The sequence below is a fragment of the Bidens hawaiensis genome, unplaced genomic scaffold, assembly GCF_021521415.1.
Source record: "Bidens hawaiensis isolate Kalapana, Puna unplaced genomic scaffold, B.hawaiensis_p1.1 tig00010461_1, whole genome shotgun sequence".
NCBI lineage: Eukaryota > Viridiplantae > Streptophyta > Magnoliopsida > Asterales > Asteraceae > Bidens > Bidens hawaiensis.
This window is the reverse complement of record NW_027491796.1, coordinates 207,170-228,543: the sequence shown is the minus strand read 5'-3', so window position 1 is coordinate 228,543 and position 21,374 is coordinate 207,170. Positions and strand designations below refer to the sequence as shown.

The following is a 21,374-nucleotide window of genomic DNA, read 5'->3' as shown; positions in this document are numbered from 1 at the left end:
AACAAAACTTCAATAAGCATATATAATTTTGCTGATTTTTGGAAAACATCAAAGTAGGATAGAATGGGGTCAAACAAACATAATTAGTCGAAGGTCGTACACTTGAATCAAAATTTTTTTAAAGTGAGGTTTAGACGGCCCGGTGTCATCCGTCCATATGTTGGTACCAGGTGGATTTTCTTCACCCCGTGAAAAATAAGTCTAGACTCGCCACCAAATATAAGCACATCACCTGATTCCAAGAAAACTCTCGTCAGCTTGTTCTCATCTCTAGTATGGCCATACCAGAACTCAGCGGTGTGGCCAATGGAGACGGAAACCACAGGAGATCCTTCTGTGAGACTATCAGAGCTCTCATCGCGATCCTATGTTTAAAAAAGCAAATCACATATATTGGTGCATGTTACAAGTCAAAGGCGAATTAGAAAATTAATTAATTCATTGACCTGATGAAGGCCAAGTCGACATTGCATAGGGTAAAAATTAGCTACACAGATATCTGGCCAGATTGAAGGAAGTTTAGGACCCAGATGGGTTCAGGCTAGTTGACTTGCGACATGGCCCAAATCCGCAAATGCATGAGGAAGCGGCGGTGGTTTAGTGCCGTCACTTCTGCAACAGTTGTCATACCCGGTAGCAGGATCCCAGTGTCGACCAAGACACATCATCATTATTCGAAGTGGGTGTCCACGTCGGTTACAAGGCTCGTAAAAGCCCCCAGGACCCATACCTATGTGGTGACATGTGTGCATTATCTCAATCTGGCTAGCTTAAACAAGTGTTGGTGTTAGCTAGTAACATGTTAAATGTAAATATGGTTAGTAAGTACGTAACCTGGCCTATGAGGGAGATGTAATTCTTTAGGAGAATCATTCCGGATCCAAGTATTTCATAAGACGGGTCAGGTCTTACCCAGCTATCTTTTTCATTACCAAAGCGTGGGAACCGATTTGGGCATATTATACCAAATGCTTCCTCATTGAAACGATGCCACCGCTTCAACATCATTATTCTAAGTAAACCAACATTAATTAATACAAGCACAAATACAAATAATATATCTTAATTCTAACATATATTTTTTTAATAAAAACAATCTAATGTGAATGTAAAAAATAATCAAATAAATAAAAATATGGTAATTAGTGTTCTAATCCTAACGATAATAGCCATAAGATCATGCATGAACCAAAAAAACTAATTCTAATAATAATATTTTTTGGAAAATAAATTAAGGTCGCTCACCCCAAAAGAAGATGAAGATGCCGTAATTAGACGGTTGAGATTCATCGGAGATTGTTTTGTTTAGATCTTGGAAAGGAGGCAATGGTATATTACTGTCTGACCCTATATGTCTGTATTTAGTAAGTTTACAACCACCGATGTACGAACAAATAAATCACATGTGGGCTTTCTTACTCGTCTCTACACCGTGTTTTCGAGTCTCGTTTAACAAAGGAAGGAAAAAAAATAAAATAACCATGTTTCAGAGATTTTGTAAGAAAGGGAGTGGAGGGGAAATGAGGGAAAATAATGAAAAATAGGAGCATATCATCCTCCCAAATTTGGGTGGCGTACGGAGTACCCGGCGTTACTTAATTGGTCGTTAAAAAAAAGGGGAGAAAATATTTTAATTCTCATCAATTACTAAATTACACTCATATCTAACTTTGTATTATAGTTTACTTAAAGAGTATAATTGGAAAATTGTATTTTCTTTTCTTTTCCTTCTAACTTGTGAACATGTAAAATGTTTAATTTCCTTTCTTTTCATTAAACTCAAGAACATGAAATAAAATCACATATTTTCTTTCCCTAACTTTCTTCCAGTTCTAATTCCTTTTTATTTCCCTTTTCTTCTTAAATGAGACTTGGAAACAAAGCATTAAAATTAAAACCACCTATCCCATGTGCTATTTTCATATACTATTTAAAAATAAAATATTAAACTATAACGTGGACACTACGTTTAGTGTACCTTTTATTGTCAATCAATAATAATAAAATATATTGCTTTAGATTTATATCTTTTATTTTTACGGCTTTCTACATCTTTAAAAAAAAGAAAAAAACTAGCAACAATAATTTAGCTAGCATTAGAAAATAAATATATTGTTAGGATTTATTAGCTTATTGGTTTGATATTTTGGGTTATGAAGGTTTATTTAGGTTTTGTTTTTAATCGTTTTCTTATATATTTTATATTTTGTAATAATTTGTTTTATTTCTTAGCGTCGTTTTGTTTTGATTAATACGTATATATTAGTTTGTTACGACCATTATATTTTTTAACATTTGAGCTATTTCAATTTAGATGCGTAGGTTTTTTAGATTTTTAACGAACGAACATAAACCCAAACACAAACATGTTGATTTTCTTGAACAAACAAACATAAACACATATATTTGTCTAATCTAGAGGGAAGTTTCTTTTTGGAGATTAACCCTAGTTAACCTATATCTTTATTGAACCAAAGAGGGGTGTAAGTGAAAACAACTGAAACCCTAGTTAACTTGTATCTTTATTGGGTTTATTGATCCGATACGCGTAGCAGAGGTACTACGTTTGTGTCTTTGATATCAGTATACTACTTTATACACGTATCCGAACTTCTTTATGATTATTATTATTATTATTATTGTCCATTGAAGCTATATTCTCGATCCCGTTGTTTTATTTCCTGTCATATTTTTATTAAACAAATTGAGGTTAACATCCCCTATATAATATGGTCGGTTAGAGTAGCTAGGTTTATTTACTTATTATTATTTTTGTTTTGTTTTTTTTTCTTTTTCTGTTTTATTTTGTTTTATGTTAAGTTGATAATATGTTGTGATTTAGGTTAACCATGGCGATGTTGAGCTGCAGAGGTGGTAAGATACTTATAAGTCGGAATAATAAATTATTAATGAGACGATTCATATCTACTTGGACAGTGTTTGTGGGAGGTAGATACATAATTAAAAGTCCAGTCATGTTCGTTTGTTTGTTTGTTTGTTGTCTTTATGTTATTATTCGCATTGATTGATTGATTGATTCTGGTTGCAGGACTGGGAAGTGCTACAAACGATGCGATGTTGCGAGAAGCTTTTAGCGTACATGGGGAAGTCATCGAAGGTAAGATTAAATGGTTAGTGTTGAAGGTTTAGGAATTATAAAACAAAATGTTGAAGGCGTTAGGTATAGATAAATATTTCATTGTTTGTTTGTTTGTTTGTTTGTTATATGACCAATGTATGTATGCTCTCTTACATATGCAGCTAGAGCAGTCGTGCATAAAAAAAGTGGCAGGTGTAGAGGTTTTGGCTTTGTTACTTTTCCAGACTATGATTCTGCTTGGAATTCAATCCACGAGATGGATCAGTGGGTAATTTCACCTTTCGTTTATCACTGCTTCCGGTTTTTGCATCTTCAATAATACTATATATATATATATATATATATATATATATATATATATATATAATAGGCATATAGCGAAGGTTAACGTACAAATAAAATTAACGTGGTAAACGTGACAATCAAATAGAGTAATTATATATGCAAGTTGAATAATTATGTGATTACATCGTAGAATAGTTACATAATTAACTTATGATGTAATTACGTAATTACTCTACTTGTATATTTAATTACTCTACTTAATTCTCACGTTTAGCACGTTAATTTCATTTGTATTTGATCTGAACCATATATATATATATACACACACACATATATATATATATTAATATATAGGGTGACGATCTTAAGAAAACTTTTTAAAATTGAGAACTATTTTAGGCTACAAAAAAAACCTTATAAAAATTTATAAAACGAAAATTTTAAAAAGGTAAAAAAACAAAAAAAAAATATTTTTCATCATGGTTACATAAAAGAAAAAACATAGTTGTACACATATGTATATTTTTAATTAATCTCGATATACAAAATGTACACCTATGATGCACGGAAACGACAATCATGGACGAGTCCCCATCCCGAGGACGGCATGGGGATGGATACGCCGGAGAAACGTTTCCCGGCTGCTTCTGAAAATCGGGGACGGTTCGTAATACGTTTCCGGGTTTTGGTACGGATTAATAAAAGTTTCATAAATGTTTCTGACAACCTTGTAGCAAATTCCGGCGGTAAGTTATGGCGGCGGAGCAACTGTTTGTGCCGGATTTCACAAGAAGAAGAAGGAGAAGAACGACTATAACATGTGAAATAAACTTTTAGGTTTTTAGGTTTAAACAAGTTTAGTTTTTTAACATTTTACCCATTTATCTTTCACTTGTTTGCATCTAGTCCTTCAAACTTTTAAACTTTTATATAAAATGTTTTTCTCCATTCTATTTTTTCAAGGTTTGTGTATTTCGTTTGTAACCATAGGTTTTGATGTAACGTATTTCATTCTTAAACAATATATATCTATTTAATATGTTTAATATATTTGTTTTTTTCATATTTTTTTCTGTACCCTTGCTGTACTCGTATTTTGGGTTTTTGATTTTTGATGTTCCCTTACCCGTAACCTCTTCGTATCCTGGTCCCATACCCGTTTCCGTGCTACTTAGATGTACACATATGTACATTATCATTTGTCTTAATTGAACATATATGTATAAAAAATAACATGTAAAAAAATTAAAAAGACACGTATTATGCATATATGTATAATTTTGCTAAAACCGATTTAAAAAAAAAAACTAAAATGAATTTTTTTTTGTATTTTTTTACTTTTTTTATTTTCACGTTTTTTTTTGTTTTATACTTTTTTTTTTATTTTTCTTATAGAGTTCTCCTTTTTGGTGTATACTACTAATTTCTTTCTTGGTAAAAACAATGTGCAGGAGTTCCGTGGTCGATTGCGTGCGTGCTTATTATGTTATGTTATTTTCAAGTGTTTGTTTTTTGATCTTATTTATGTGTTTGGAGTTTTTGATGTATTTGTACACTAAAGGTTTTGAATTTTGGTTTGGCAAAATAGTTTCGACTTAGAAATTAGAACTTTGGCTCTAAACAATCTAACTGCCAATATTTTATTTACTACTAAATGATTATGTTGCAAACGGAATGTTTTAACTTGAACATCACCATCTACTGAACACATCAGCAAGGACAACCATAATAGCTAAACAAGCAAACACAACAGCCACATCAGATCCAAAAGCACTTCACCGGCAACAAACACATCAACCCCGCCACCAACCACACCAGCACCAATGGCAACGCCTAAACGTATTGCAACCATCGACATCCCACGTAAATACTTAACAAACTATGTCCTTTTTCAAAAACTAACATGACTACAAAAATTCTAAAGCTTTTTTTAGACAAAACAAACACACAACTGGCACTTTATTTTACTTGCTTTGTTTTCAAATCTTGTTGCCTCAATCCCGACAACTGTAATTTAGCAACCCATACAAATAGGTAAAATCACCTAAGGAGGACAACCACCCCAGATGCTCAGCTTAATGCAAGTGAAGAATATTTGTTATGTACAACACATGTAGTACATAGATAATTGTTGTAAATAAACTATCCATAAAAAACTTTATTGGTACTATGCTACTAGGATAAAAACACACTATCACACAAACAACAACCCCGCGTAAGACGCGGGTTAAAACCCTAGTTAATGAAATAAGAGTTATTGACAAAAGATTAAAGTTAATTATGTGACTACTACCTTATCATATTTGGGTACACCGGTAAATAAAATATATGTAGAGTTATTGTATGTTATTAAGTAATATTAATGATTAAACCCGATAATGGTTAATATTACTTAAAAAGTTATATGACCTTCACACTAACCATTTAAAAGTAAGATATTATATAAAATAGTTGATTCACGACACATATTTTAGATGGTGAAAAGTAGGGGTGTCAACCTTGATCCAAACCATTTAAATTGGTTAATTTGTGTTGTTTTAAAATTTACATGAGTTAATTTGGGTCATATGTTTTATTTAAATGGGTCAAAATTGATCAATTGAAATTTCACATTCTTATTTCCGAGTCAAAATGGGTTGACAAATTTAACTATATGGGTTGATGTGGGTTAGTGTATTAAGGAAAGTGGCATCCTCGGGTTGAAACGGATTTTAGATTGGAACGAGATCGACTTAGGTTTCAGCTCGGATCAGGTTTCGTGCCGACACGAGTTCCAGCACTGGAAGGGTTGGTTTCGGTTTCTTTCGAGTTTTCGCACTGGACAGGTCGATTTTGGTTTTTGTATCATTTTCGTTAATTTTTCAATTTCGAATAATTTGTCGAGAAATTTTTTTTTTTTGATGAACGAGGACAGCGGCGAAAACATTTTTATTTTTCAACTTATTTATTTTTTTTTATTTTGAGCTATGATTTTTTATTTTTTTTAATTTTTTTTGAGTGGTTTTGAACTTTAAAAAAAACCCTTAAAAATTAATAAACAAATCATAACTCAAAATATAAAAAAAAACAAAAAAAAGTAAAAAAAAAACTAAAATGTTTCGCCCGTTGTCCTCGTTCAACAAAAAAAAACCGACAAATTAACTGAAACTGAAAAGTCGACGACAACGAAACAAAAACGTGCTGAAACAAGCTGTTAAGTGCTGAAACGAACTGAAAAATCCCTTAAATGAGCTGTTAGGTGCTGAAACGAACTGAAACACCGCTTAAACTAGCTGTTAGGTGCTGAAATGAACTGAAAATCGCTTAAAAGAGCTGTTAGGTGCTGAAACGAACTAAAAAATCGTTTAAACAAGCTGTTAAGTGCTGAAACAAACTGAAAAATCACTTAAACGAGCTTTTGCTGTTAAAATGAGTTGTAACATGTTGAAAAAAACAAACAATTCATTGGTCAAAATAACAAACTAACCCGAAACCCGTTTTGATTTGTTTCAACATTGACTCGTTCTAACCCGAACCTGTTGACCCTAACCCGTTCAAACCCGTATCAAAACGATCATTTTTTAAGTGACTCGTTTCGACCATAACCCGTTTCAACCCTATTCCTTTCTGACCCATGACCCGTTTCAAAACAACCCAACCCATTTGCCACCTCTAGTGAAAAGCAATGGATAACAATTCATTTTTGTTTTAGTTGCTACTAAAAATTGATGTTGTATATTCTTTCAAAAGATATCACATTACATTAGAATAGCTCTGCCCAATTATTTAAAAACAGGAATCTTATAGAATTGAACCAGTTATACCAAATTTTGGCAAGACAACCAGCATTTAGAACGGTAGTTTAGGACAATTTGTAGAATTATAACATCAGTTTTTTTTCTAAAAATTACATGTTTAAAATTACATAACTGTTTTAAACCAACAAACTTTTGATACTTTTTTGCAGAACATATTTTTTAAAAATGAATTTTAATTAACGAAAAAGGTTCAACAAGTAATCATAGTAAAACACGAATCACTACTAAGCAAATATTATAGCCTTGAAATCCAAGATTTTATAATGAAATAAATTTCTATCTACTTACCAATGTTCAAGTGTGATGTTTGATTGTTTGTTTTGAGGTTTGTTAATGTATTTTTAAGTTGTTTTTGAGTTCCAATTGTAATTATATGGTATTTCTGCATAAACTATTCAGCTATACCAATTTTGAACCAAATTAGATAAATTACTACTCCCTTCATCCCATTATAAGTGTCATAGTTTGACTTTTCAAGTCTTTCTTTTACAACCTTAACCGTAAATATTTTTGTTCGCGTTATATAATACTTAATGAAAATTATCTTAATGTAAAATACATTTAAACCCAATTCATTCATATTTTTTACATCAAGTATTATATAACACAAACAAAAATATTGTCGATCAAAATTAAACAAGAAAGACTTGAAAAATCTAACTAGCTTATAATGGAACGGAAGAAGTAATTTTTAGTACATCGGTTCAATCTTTCCTTTCCATCAAAATTAAATCACAAGTAATTTTACAAGAAATTACTGAATTAAAATCAAATTAGATAACTCAAATAAAAAAATACAAATCAAAAAAATTATTACAATTTTGAAGTCTAACTAAACCACAAATAAATTAATATTGTATACTCCAATGCTGGGTAAGATTAATGTAAAAAACAATATTTTTATGAGAAGAATAAGAATAGATATAAGCCCTTAGATTTATGATCTAGTGGTTGAGAGTGGTAGTTTCTAAAATGTCATTTTGAGATGGTTTGTTTTATTTTAAAGCTTTTTTACACTTCTCACAAAACACATGTTTTTATTTGAACTCTTTTCTCCAATGCTTAATCACAAATTAATTAACATTTAAATAATATTTTAAATTAATAATAACTAAACGCGAGTAGATATTAGTCAAATTCGGAAATCACCGGCAAACAAAGCCGGTAAACAAAATACAGCCAAACTTGACAACATATACTTTTGCACAACTTTTGAGCTCAACAAACTTCCTTCATTTCGAGTTTGTCAAGCCTTCGAATGTGCTAATAAAATCTAAACAACTTTAAACATAATAAAAGTTTTATATTAAACATAACAAAAATTTAATATTAAAAAAGCCCTCAGATCTCATAGCATTGAATCATGCAAGGATTTACATCTGCTTGCAACAAATTATCAAAAGCCATTTAACCTCACCACAATAAAAAAACATTTTACGTGAGCGTGTGTGCTTGTTAATAAAAAAAGTTAACTAGCGTGGTGAAAAAAAATGGCAGGTGACAAAATATACAAACAAATAACCTCTTCAATTAAAATTATTTTCCATCATTGGGCACCTTTAAGGTTGAATAAATAAGTACATAAAACTGTAAACCTTTTTTTAAAAAAACTCATATATTAAATAAAAAATCAAAATACAGTAAAAAGATGGGTAAACGGATAACAAACCGCACAACCACCAAATCTTACTGAAAATAAAAATATAGAATTGCACGACCAGTTGAACTCATTTGAGAAACGTAAATAATAATAAAAATAATAATAATAATAAAATAATAATAATTATTATTATTTTTATTATTATAACGATAATGAACAAACTGAAATTTAATAAACGAAATCGAAAGTTAAAATTGAGGATTCAGAATGAGTAGGAGGTTTGCTTATCCAATCATGAAATGAATCGGACTATATAACTTATTCATCACTATGCTCTATAAACAAACAAACAATAAATCTCAAAACAAAAATATAAATATAAAATTCATAAAGTGATCTATACCCATCAGATTAAATTTGGATGAATACATCAGTTGATCACACCCTACGAAAAGGTATGGTTTCAGACGACCGTCGTGAGAATTGTATCCAAAATCTTCATTTGGAGTTAAAGTATGTGACAATAAGTTTATATACCTGATAACCGTGAGTTGTAGGTTATGATTTGGGCGATTTTGAGATTTGTTTTAGTTATAGAGATGATAATAATGATGAGCGGCGGCTTATAAGGAACGAAGAACGATGTATGTGGGTTATTATAGTTTGAAAGTAAAACCCTAGGTTTTTCTCATTGGCCCATGAGGCCTTTGAAAACGAATCCATTTGTAAATTAGTGCTATTCTAGAAGCTCGCAACTCGTAGCTCAACTCGGCTCGTCTAGCTGCCTCGTTTGCTTTTTAACTTGAACTAGAACTTACGCTGACTCGACTTGTTTTTTGTAATTTATATTTATACAAGTTTATAGGTTACACGAATGCATATGATAACTCTTTCATACGTTATGTGGAAAAGCAGGCCCGACCCATGGGCCAGCTAAGTCAGGCCATTGTCTTGGGCCTCCACCTTTGTTAGGCCTTCAAAATATTGCAGCTATATACTATATGTTTTTAAATAAGCAAAAGTCAGGCTCAATTCTTTGCTTCTGAATTATGTAAGCCCGATTGATGGACATAACTCAGAACTAAATTTCATATAAATATATTTACATACAAAGAAAAAAAAATTTAACCCGCCAACTATAAACTTAATAGTTTATTATTGCCGATCTCAAACCCGGGTAATGGAGGAGGGTTTATATCAAATTGTTTTTTTTAAAGGCCTCAACATTTAGTTCGCTTTAGGCCTCCAAAAAGGTTGAGACGGCCCTGTGGAAAAGTATACAATCCGAGTTTCATTAAAACAATGAAGGTGAGGATGTTATATGTTGTGGTCAATGGCAGGGGCAGACCCACATAGATGAGATGGGTATCCCGGAACTCTAATGTTTTTTAAAAATTACCTAAAGGCGATATATTAAATTTTTGAATGACCCCATATAAATTTGTATTTGAAACTTATAATACAAATGAGATCTGGTGGAGTGGTAACATTATGGTTTTCCAACTGAAGCGTCGCGAGTTTGAGTCTCAAATACCACGTTTTATTCTTTGTTCTCGTGTTTTTTGTTTTTAAATTCCTACCCTATATTATTATTTTATTGGGGGAGGGGGTTTAAACACATGAATACGACTAAAACCACACTCATAAGTCACAACTACTTCGTCGGCTCGCCTCCTCTACCAATGCTGGACTGCTCCATCTCTGGCATCCGCCCCTCTTTTTATAATGTAATTGTTTTTTATTATATTTCTTGTCTCGACCCGACCCAAAATATCCGAACACCGAAGAATTAGGACCCCGTTGGATAAAATGGGTCCGCCACTTGTCAATGGGTAAGAGTAAAAGGGTCTTTAACCTTGTCACATGAACAAGAGGGCACAAAAGCGGGGGGAGGGGGGAGAGAGAGGCGTTAAGGGACAAAATGTGGAGCGTCTCGTCATGTGTGGAGGTGTTTTGTTACAAAACATCATTGGATTAGAGGTAATAAATATATTCATCATTTCAATATAAAGTATGAAAATAATTACCGGTTTATAAATTAACAATTACATAGTTACCTAGTTAGGTGGATTAGATAATTTTATATGTTTTATGTACAAATGTATGATCTACAAATCTACAATCAAAATATATTTTTCTACAAGAATAAAGTAAAGAAAATTTAAATGTAATAGCCTTTTAAGAAGTGATGAAGTACTAACTTTAAATTTTTAAAGAAGTATAATATTCTAATGTATATTATTTTAAACGATATTTTATCTTTTAGAACACTTAAACTAAATACCTTTAAATTAGTTAGTGTTTTAAAGACTGTCTTTCTCTTTACCCCATTGGTTTTTCTAATGTAACTAATTGATCTTTTGTCCCATAATATGTCTTCATAACTATCTAATAGTTGATCAGCGTAAAATAATTAATTTACTACCCTACATTCCAAATCAAGTGTGATCTTTTTGCTCATAAAAATTATAATAATAAACAATTCACATCCTAGTAGATATCTATTTTTTTTTTAATATACCTTCTCACACGATTGATATTGCGGTTGATAACGGACTGAAGAATTCCCCTCGTGTTTACGACAATTCCGTTTTAGTCAACCTAATACACAAAATTTTTATTTAACCTTCAAGTATATGTATCATCAAATATTTATGGTTGAGTTTATTAATTTGTCACTATCTTTTTGTTAGTTAAATTCTTATATCATCATTTCTATCAAAACGTTACCTTGGTACTATTATTATTTCTAATCTATCTAACTATCTATATAATTGTCGATCATAAAATCCTAGGTGTAATTCTCAGGTTGTTCCCTCCATTCTCTAGAGCCACCAGATTGATTTATAAATGAAGGTTTTTCATACATTTGACCAGAATTCGCGGGTACGGGTCTCACCAAACCTGGATTGTCTTTAAAGAGTTATAACATTTAATTTAACTGTAAAACTATTTCATAATCAAACAATAATTTTTGCGGGTCATGGGTCTCACCAAACCCGGATAACCTTTAAACGGGTTATAATATCTCATTTATTTATAATAACCCCTTAATCATCAAAGAATAATTTGCATGGGTTACGAGTCTTACCAAACTCTAATAGCCCTCAAATGGATTATAAGATCTCATTTATTGATAAATACTTTCATCATCAAACTCTAATTTAATTTATCTGCTTTACATGTTCTCCGTTGCTGGTCTAACATCTCCATCGTCGTTTAACTTTTGATACTACCCACCATCGTTAACTACATCAACGCCCCTTTTTTCATTAGACAAGTATTTGTGTTCATGTTTGAACATTTAAAAAAATCAACATGTTCGTGTTCGTCTATGTTTGTTCGTTAAAAAACTAAAAAAACCTAAACATCTCAACTGATAAAACCCAAACGTTAAAAAATATAATAAAATTAATATATATGTATTAAATTAAAACAAAAGTATGTTAGAAAATAAAATAAATTATCAAAAAACAGCAAAACGATTAAAAACAAAACTTTAAATGAACTCCCGTAACACGGGAGAATCAAACTAGTTTATATATAATAAATGACAACTTTGGTGCCGCAAGGACCCTTATGGGTCACTTGGCGGCACCTTAGTGGTCGACGAAATTTTGTTTGTTTTTTTTGGTTTTTCAGTTCTAGTACCATAACGAACATAACGTAAATCGATCGAATTCTAATTTTGTTTTTCTTTTTTGTTTTAGTTTCAGTACCGTAACGAACATGACGGAAACCAACCAAATTTGCCTAAGCTCACTACATTTTGTTTTAATTTCAGTATCGTAACGAAAACTGACCAAATGCAAATTTGTTTTTGTTTTAGTTCTGATAAGTAACAAAAGTGATAGCGACCAACCGAATTTGCATCGACTCGTTGTCTCGAACACCCGGGATTGACTACGCTTAGGTTTTACCAACGCTCAACTTGTAACATCCTACTTTCGGTTATTATAATAAAAATAAATTTCGTTATTTCATAGTGGGTCGTTATCGGTTTAGATAAATAGAATACGAGTTGGGCCAGTGCTGGGTAAATGAATATGGGTTATGGACTTGGGTTAGGAAAGAAAGAAGGAAAGACCATGGGCTTAAGCCCATGATCCATAATTATATAAACCATTAATCCCTCATTTAATTCATTCTCACACATTCCATACACCACCCAAAACACACACTTAAGATTTCTCTCTAGTTCTTCCCTATCTACACCGAAACCAAGAAGGAAACCGAGCACCGACCCGTGGTAATACTAGTATGATGTTTTATTAGCTTAAACCCGTTAGATATAGTCACGAAACGACGAGCCGACACCGTTAAACCGTTTAAGTCACGAAACGACGAGCCGACACCGTTAAACCGTATAAACCGAAACTATGATGAGCTTAGGGGTCACCCTAGCTCAGATCTGGATCGAACGGGACAAAAAACGGTGAAAAACGAGCTAAAACCCGTTTGTCCGGCGAAATCGCGTTTTTCCGGCGGCTTTCCGGCAATGACGGCGCCAGAAAGGCGGCGCCGGAAAGTGGTACGAGGTTAAGGGGGGAATGTTCTGACATTCCTGACCTAACCCTAGTTCGCTACAGGAATATAGCGAATTAAAGGTGATTCGCTAGCTAGTTCGTCCATGGGAACATAGCGAACCGATTACAGTTCGTGTTCAATTCGTTAAGGGAAAGGGATGACGAATCACCCTTGATTCGTTATAGCCAGTTCGTTAGAAGAGAGAACGAATTAGATGGGCTAATTCTTTATATGGACTAATTCGTTATGTGGACTGATTCACTAAGAGTTCAATTCGTCATAGAGTTCAATTCACTAACCAGATCAAACGAATAAGGCCTGATTCGTTATAAGGTAACGAATGGGTTCATTCGTTATGAACCCCATTCGTTAAAGGGCTGGGACGAATTAGAAGTTTAACATAATGACAGAATGGTCCCTGGACTTAGAAAAGAATGATTTAATTACAAATAAGCCCTTTAACTTTTAAGTAACATATTATTCAATGATTCAAAATGCTAATGGAAAATGTGTTAAGACAGTTAATGGAAATAAAATTTTTCCAAGCTGACCCGGCAGCTCGACCCCAGCCAGGGGCTCTGCCCCTTGGACCCTGCTAGGGGCTGCCGCCCCTAGACCCCGCTGCCAGGGGCGCTGCCCCCGGACCCCTCGTTCGTCGTGGGTTATATAAAGATAGAAATACAACATGAGTAGTAGTAGTTAATTGATACATGTAAATATTATACACTTAGCCGTACACAGCTCAAGAAGGGAATAACGATTAACGGAGAGCGTAACAGGATTTAGGTGAGTTTCTAGCCCCATTATGTGTTATGTTTTCAGGGCTGTGTGTGTAACATCTGCCCCGATCCGACCCGACCCAGGTACCCGTTTCTCTGACCCGATCTCTTTCTTTTATGATTTAATATTTATTTATACTTATATTTTACTTTTAATAATAATAATATACTTTTCCTTCCCGCCTCTTTCTCTCTCTTTCTTTCCGCCGTTCCGTCCCTCTCCTTCTCTCTTTCCGCCTTCTTTTCCCTCTTGTCGCCGTCCCGCCCTTACGCCTTGTTTCCCTCTTTTTCTTCTAACTCTTTGCTTGTCCTTTGTTCCTTCCCGCCTAAGGTTGTCTGCGCAGCTCCACGCGCCAGACCCCTTACAAGGAATCCTGCGTGATGACCACCTGTTTCAGCGATACGCGAGACGAACTCTTCTCGCAGCGCGCTAAGAATTGTAATTCTTCTCGCAGCGCGCTAAGAACGGTAGTTCCTCCCGCGACGCGCTAAGGATTTGTAGTTCTTCTCGCAGCGCGCTAAGGATCGTAGTTCATCCCTCGACGCGCGAAGAATTATAGTTCTTCCCGCGGCGCGCTAGGAATTTTAGTTCCTCCCGCGGCGCGCTAAGAAATGTGATTCTTCCCGCGGCACGCTTAGAAATGTAGTTCTTTCCGCGACGCGTTAAGGTTAGTTCTGTCTGCCTTCGCGCTCGCGCTCTCTTGACCTTCTGTGTCTGCCTTCGCGCTCGAGCCTCCTCGCGCTAAACCCTTTGAGTTTTCTTCTGTTTAATCTAGCCGTTGCTTTTGTGTTGTCTTATCTTTTGAGCTGTTGACCTAATCTGCTTTATGTCTGAAAAGTTACTTTCGGCGCAGCATGCGCACCAACCCCATTGGTTGGCAGAAAAAGTGACTGCCATTATCTTTTGAGATCTGCTTTTGCCATGCTTGACCAGTACCTTTATCTGACCCGCCCATGCTTTTTACTGTTCCCTGACAGCTTTATCTTGCCCCCTGCAGCTGCCATATCTTTTGATATCTTTTGCTTTTGGAATCTTTTGCTTTTTGAGATCTTTTCCCCTTTTTCTAGGGATTGTGTTCCCTAGGGTTTCTCTATAAATAATAATGTTATTTTTCTTAACACTACACACACAAACACTTATTATCTCTCTTCCTTTGCTCTCTCTGCCGTCTTCCTCTCTGCCTCCGTCTTCCTCCCTGTTCTACCCTGCTTTTCCGGTAATATATATTATATATAATAATTTACTTATTAATTATGCTAACTTATAATCAAGACTTAAAACAAATCATTAAAACAATAATCTTGTTTATAGGTTAACTTGTGCTTGTTTAAAGTTGGTTCTTGCTTTATCATACACCGCATCGTTATCAAGTGAGTAATCTCGTACCTAATCCCTTTTTATTTTTAATGTTTTGGGATGTTCATGTGTTCATACAAACTTAGAGTCTTAAACTGTTTATGAACTTTAGTCGCGCAGTATCCCATGTGTTGAGGACGTAGACTTGGCTGTTTATTTGTATGTGTGGATCATTAACCGTCTTGTCGGTCTATTCCGCAGTTTTCATGGTACCATTAGATGAACACGGGAGAACTATCGTTTATGATTTTCTCTTTTGTTTGCACATGCACAGTTTGTCTTGTTTGTGAGCTCAATTGTGAGCACTGGCAGTCTTATGAATCTTAGAGTTGGTCCCGATCAGATTACACCCTTGTTGAAAACCAGACATACACATCTTGCGCGCAGATTTATTGTTATCTATGTATTGTATTAAACTTGATTTCTCACCAACACGCAAGTGTTTGACGTTTATTTTAACACATGTTCAGGTTTGCAGTAGCTGTTTTGGAGCTTGTGGACATATAGGAAGTTTTCTTTATTTTGGACCTAGATTAAAATGTATCAAGACAAGTTATTGCTGTTCGAATATTATGATTTATAATATATTGATTTATGATGATTTATGTTATCTTGTGTCTACTCTGCGCGTGCGCGAATGAATGTATTTATTAAATATTGACACCCAATAGTGTCACGAGTAATGAAACAATATGTGGCGCCCCGATGTATAATCCGCCTTTGGTCGGGGTGTTACAGATTGGTATCAGAGCTCGTTGACTTTAGGATAGGTGGTTAGACGTAACGGCCTAGAATACCTAAGAGTCCCTTCTCGCGCATGAGAGAAATCTCATGTTTGCGCGCTTATTGTTAATTACTCGTTATTTATGAATATGCTCGCGCTTGCGCAGTATATGATTTTATGTTCTACTCCGCGATATTTCAATTTTTGTTGAATTTCGATTTTTATTGATTTTACTTACATATTCGTTTGTTGGATTTGAAAATCCGAAAAGTCATGGTGATACATGAATAGTTGATTTTCAATTTCCATTTACGATTATGTTCTGAGGTTGAAGACTTGAAAAGTCATGGTGATACATGAATTGTCAACCTCCAATACTCATTTTCTTGTATATTTTATATTGAGGATTGAAAAGTCATGGTGATACATGAATCGTCAATCTCCAATACTCGTTTGCTCGTATATTTTAAATTGGGAATTCGGAAAGTCATGGTGATACATGAATTGTCGATTCTTGATTCGAATTTGTTACCTTTATTAAGTCTGCATTTAGGGTCATTTATTTTACTTTAACTTTTGATAGTATCTAACTCTGCGAAACCAAGCTTTATAAGATTAAAACTTTGCGCTAAAACCAAGATATTAACTAAAATTAAAATTTTTATAGAATGCCTCCGCTATCTCGCCGATTTCAGAGAAGAGAAGCCTCGCGCATGCGTAGACAGCAACGTTCCCAGGAAATGGCCGCCGCGATAGCCCAAGCCTTGAGCCAAAACAATACCTCCAGTTACAACATTAAATCCTTTAACGCGGGTAACCCTCCAAAGTTCACAGGTCTTGAAGGAGCCACCGTGATGCTCCAGTGGCTTGAGAAGATAGAAAACACTTTCCTCCATACCCAATGCCCCTCAGACAGACGAACCCTATATGCTTCCAGTGTCCTGGAATCTAGAGCGCTTACATGGTGGAATGGAGTAGCTCATGCGCGTGGCGCAGAAGCTGCTTCCAGCATACTCTGGGAGGAATTTAAGGATCTCTTGACGCGAGAATTCTGCCCTCCCAACGAAGTAAAGCGCCTGGAGGAAGAATTTTGGAACCTGAAGCAATACAGTGGAGAAGCGCGCGAGTACGCGACGCGCTTCCACGAGCTAAGCTTACTGGTCCCTCACCTTGTTACCCCTTCACGCCGAGCCATCGAGAAATTCCTTGGGGGACTCCCCATGGAAATTCAAGATTCGGTATGGGCCAGAAACCCAGCAACCCTCTCTGACGCCATCGAGTTGGCCGCTGTGCTCAGCGACAACCATGTCAGAGCAGGAACCCTGTTCCTGCGGGGAGCTGAGAAGACCAAACTCACCAAGACAGCCCCTGAACCAACAGAAACCAAACCTGAACCCTCAAACCGTAACAACCTCAAGCGCAGGCGCAAGGCCTATGCGCTTACCAACCCGCCCATTGTCCAGCAACCCATTTATCAACCCCCAGTTTACGCGCCTAACCCTCTGTCAGCTTACCCAACACCTCCTGTAGCCCACAACTATGCCTTAACCAATCCAGCACTCCCTGCCCCGCCAACTAAGAAACCTTACACAGGAAACCATCCCTTTTGCCCAACCTGTAGATTTCACCACCCAACCCAAACCCCGTGTCGACTTTGTAACCGATGTGGCCGTACCGGTCACACTGCTGAAAACTGTAGAGTCCTTCCCGCCAATCCAATTGCGCCAACACCACCAGTCTACCCGCAGAATCCACAACCAACCTACCAAAATCCACGACCCAGATCGTGCTTTAACTGCGGTGATCCCAGTCATTTCCGGAACGCGTGCCCAAGGCTACAAGTTCAGATTACGCAAGCGAATCCGGTGAACCAGATTTCGAACCAAGTGACACGCGGACGAGCTTTTAATATAACCGCGCACCAAGCGCAAGCGAATAATGACGTAGTTAATGGTACATTTTTGCTTAACGGATTTTATGCTTCTATACTTTTTGATACTGGCGCCGATCGAAGTTTTATCTCTCGCGCCTTCGAGCAGAAGCTTGCGCGACCGCGCAGCGATTTAAAAGAAGATTTTTCAGTTGAATTGGCTAACGGTGAAACTGTTTTAATTAACTCAGTGATTAAAGATTGCACACTTAACCTTAACGAAAACGATTTTCTGATCGACCTCATCCCCATGCCTCTTGGAAGCTTTGATGTTATCATTGGTATGGACTGGCTCTCGAATAATCGCGCCGAAGTTATTTGCGCCAAGAAGTTGATTCGCATACCTCGAGAAAATGGTGATCTTCACATCTACGGCGAAAAACCCTCCAGTGGTCTTAAGCTTATGTCTTGCGCCGAAGCTCAAAGACTCATGCGGAAGAGGTGTATTGCATTCTTAGCCCATGTGGTCAAACCTGATGAAGAAAAGAAGCTTCGCGATATCCCTGTTGTGCGTGATTTCCCTGAAGTTTTTCCTGATGATCTTCCTGGTATCCCTCCCGCTCGTGAAGTCGAGTTCCGTATTGATCTTGTCCCTGGTGCTTCCCCCGTAGCTAAATCTCCTTATCGTCTTGCACCCGCTGAGATGCAAGAATTGGCCAGCCAACTTCAAGAGTTGACTGCTAAAGGATTCATTCGCCCTAGCTCTTCGCCCTGGGGTGCTCCGGTGTTGTTCGTTAAAAAGAAAGATGGATCGTTTCGCATGTGTATCGATTACCGCGAGTTGAACAAACTCACCATTAAAAACCGGTATCCCTTACCGCGTATTGACGACCTCTTTGATCAACTCCAAGGTGCCTCTTGTTTCTCGAAGATTGATCTCCGCTCTGGCTATCACCAGTTGCGCATCCGCGATGAAGATGTCCCGAAGACTGCTTTTCGAACTCGTTATGGCCATTTTGAATTCTTGGTCATGTCCTTCGGTCTAACCAACGCACCCGCCGTTTTCATGGATCTAATGAATCGGGTGTGTAGACCTTTCTTGGATAAATTCGTGATTGTGTTTATCGATGATGTTCTGGTGTATTCTAAGACCAAGGCTGAGCATGAGCAACATCTCCGGTTGGTATTGCAAAAGCTTCGAACCGAGCAGCTCTATGCTAAGCTTTCTAAGTGTGAATTTTGGTCTGATGAAGTACAGTTTCTTGGCCATGTTGTGAATAAGATGGGTATTCATGTCGACCCATCCAAAATTGAAGCAATCAAGAACTGGATTACGCCATCCTCTCCTTCTGAGATCCGTTCCTTTCTGGGCTTAGCTGGTTACTACCGGCGTTTCATTTCGAACTTCTCAAAGATCGCATTGCCTTTAACAGCTCTAACGCACAAAGGTAAACCGTATATTTGGGGCTCGAAGCAAGAAGAAGCCTTTCTAACGCTCAAGCGTCTGTTGTGTGAAGCTCCTGTTCTTGCGCTACCTGAGGGTAATGATGATTTTGTCGTGTATTGCGATGCATCCAACCAAGGTCTCGGTTGTGTTCTTATGCAACGAGGCAAGGTTATCGCTTACGCATCAAGGCAACTCAAGGTTCATGAAAAGAATTATACAACTCACGACCTCGAACTTGGTGCAGTTGTATTTGCCTTGAAGATCTGGAGACACTACCTTTATGGTACTAAGTGTATCCTTTACACTGATCATAAAAGCCTTCAGCATATCTTTGATCAAAAGGAACTTAACATGAGACAACGCCGATGGAACGAACTCATCAGCGATTACGATTGTGAGATCCGGTATCATCCTGGTAAGGCTAATGTGGTAGCCGATGCGCTCAGCCGAAAACCCTGCCAACTTAACTGTATCTTGCCGCGCACCCAGCTTCACTTCGCGCCGATTCAAAGCAACCTTGAATCGCGCATTCGTGACGCGCAGCGCGCATCCATCAGTAATGGTAACCTTCGCGCCGAGTTAGCGTGTGGCGCGGAAACGCACTTTGTCCCTAATCTGAGTGGAATTCTCTGTTATCTTAATCGCATCTGGATTCCCTTTGATGAGAATCTTCGCGCTGATATCCTGAGTGAAGCGCACAAATCTCGGTATTCTATTCATCATGGCGCTGATAAGATGTACAAGGATTTGCGCATTACTTATTGGTGGCCCGGTATGAAAAAGGATATTGCTGTGTTCGTAGCTAGATGCCTGACTTGTTCTAAAGTGAAAGCCGAACACCAACGCCCATCTGGTTTGCTCGAACAACCAGAAATTCCTACGTGGAAATGGGAATGTGTAGCGATGGACTTTATTACCAAGTTACCTTTGACAGCAAGCAAACATGATAGCATTTGGGTAATAGTGGATTGTTTGACTAAGTCTGCTCACTTTCTGCCCATTCGTGAAAACTACCGTGTTGAGCAACTCGCGCAGCTTTACGTCAAGGAAATTGTCTGCCGCCATGGTACTCCTTTGAGCATCATATCCGATCGCGATGGCCGTTTTATATCTCGCTTTTGGAAATCTCTCCAATCTGCGCTAGGAACTCGCTTGGACATGAGTACGGCATATCATCCTCAGACTGACGGTCAGTCTGAGCGAACTATTCAAACTCTTGAGGATATGCTCCGATCTTGTGTTCTTGATTTTGGAGGTAATTGGGATTCACACCTGCCTTTGATTGAGTTCTCTTATAATAACAGCTATCATTCCAGTATCGGTATGGCCCCATTTGAAGCACTTTACGGTCGTAAATGCCGCTCCCCGATTTGTTGGAGCGAAGTGGGTGAAACTCAAATCACAGGACCCGAACTTGTTCAAGAGACAACCGATAAAATCGCCAAGATCCGTGATCATCTGCTGACTGCCAGAAGCCGACAGAAGAGTTACGCAGATCGTAGGCGGAAGCCTCTCGAATTTCAAGTTGGTGATCTTGTTCTCCTCAAAGTGTCGCCTTGGAAAGGTGTTGTCCGCTTTGGGAAGAAAGGTAAGCTTGCTCCTCGATATGTTGGACCATTCAAGATTCTCGCGCGTGTGGGAAAAGTTGCCTACAGACTTGACCTGCCGCCCGCACTCAGTAATGTGCATCCAACGTTCCATGTATCCAATCTCAAGAAGTGTTTAGCTGACGAGAACCTTCACATTCCACTTGATGAAGTTCAAGTTGATGAAACTATGCATTTCGTTGAGAAGCCTGTTGAGATTATGGATCGCGAGGTAAAGCAAACCAAGCGCAGTCGTATCCCTATTGTTAAAGTTCGTTGGGAGTCCAAGCGCGGAGCCGAGT

At 36.8% G+C, this 21,374-nt stretch overlaps 1 protein-coding gene, 1 non-coding gene and 1 pseudogene across 2 annotated transcripts; 1 reads left to right on the top strand and 2 right to left on the bottom strand.

The window, feature by feature from the left end:
* Positions 1 to 107: 107 nt before the first annotated feature.
* Positions 108 to 1,008, bottom strand: LOC143535238 (DNA N(6)-methyladenine demethylase ALKBH1C pseudogene; annotated as a pseudogene).
* A 1,841-nt stretch (positions 1,009 to 2,849) lies between these two features.
* LOC143535237 (glycine-rich RNA-binding protein 4, mitochondrial-like) lies at positions 2,850 to 4,209 on the top strand. Its single transcript, XM_077029547.1, has 4 exons — positions 2,850 to 2,949; positions 3,050 to 3,118; positions 3,262 to 3,368; positions 4,120 to 4,209. The coding sequence occupies exons 1-4, from the start codon at positions 2,850 to 2,852 to the stop codon at positions 4,207 to 4,209; spliced, it is 366 nt and encodes a 121-aa protein (XP_076885662.1).
* Positions 4,210 to 9,183: 4,974 nt separating this feature from the next.
* On the bottom strand, positions 9,184 to 9,291 carry LOC143535284 (small nucleolar RNA Z161/Z228). The gene has a single exon (XR_013135686.1). It is a non-coding gene; the product is annotated as a small nucleolar RNA Z161/Z228 (small nucleolar RNA).
* Between the last annotated feature and the right edge of the window lie 12,083 nt (positions 9,292 to 21,374).

Coding starts and splice junctions, on each gene's coding strand:
- LOC143535237 (XM_077029547.1), top strand. CDS start 2,850: ATGGCGATGTTGAGCTGCAGAGGTGGTAAGATACTTATAAGTCGGAAT. Junction 2,950..3,049: donor TTGGACAGTGTTTGTGGGAG/GTAGATACATAA, acceptor TTCTGGTTGCAG/GACTGGGAAGTGCTACAAAC. Junction 3,369..4,119: donor TCCACGAGATGGATCAGTGG/GTAATTTCACCT, acceptor ACAACCTTGTAG/CAAATTCCGGCGGTAAGTTA.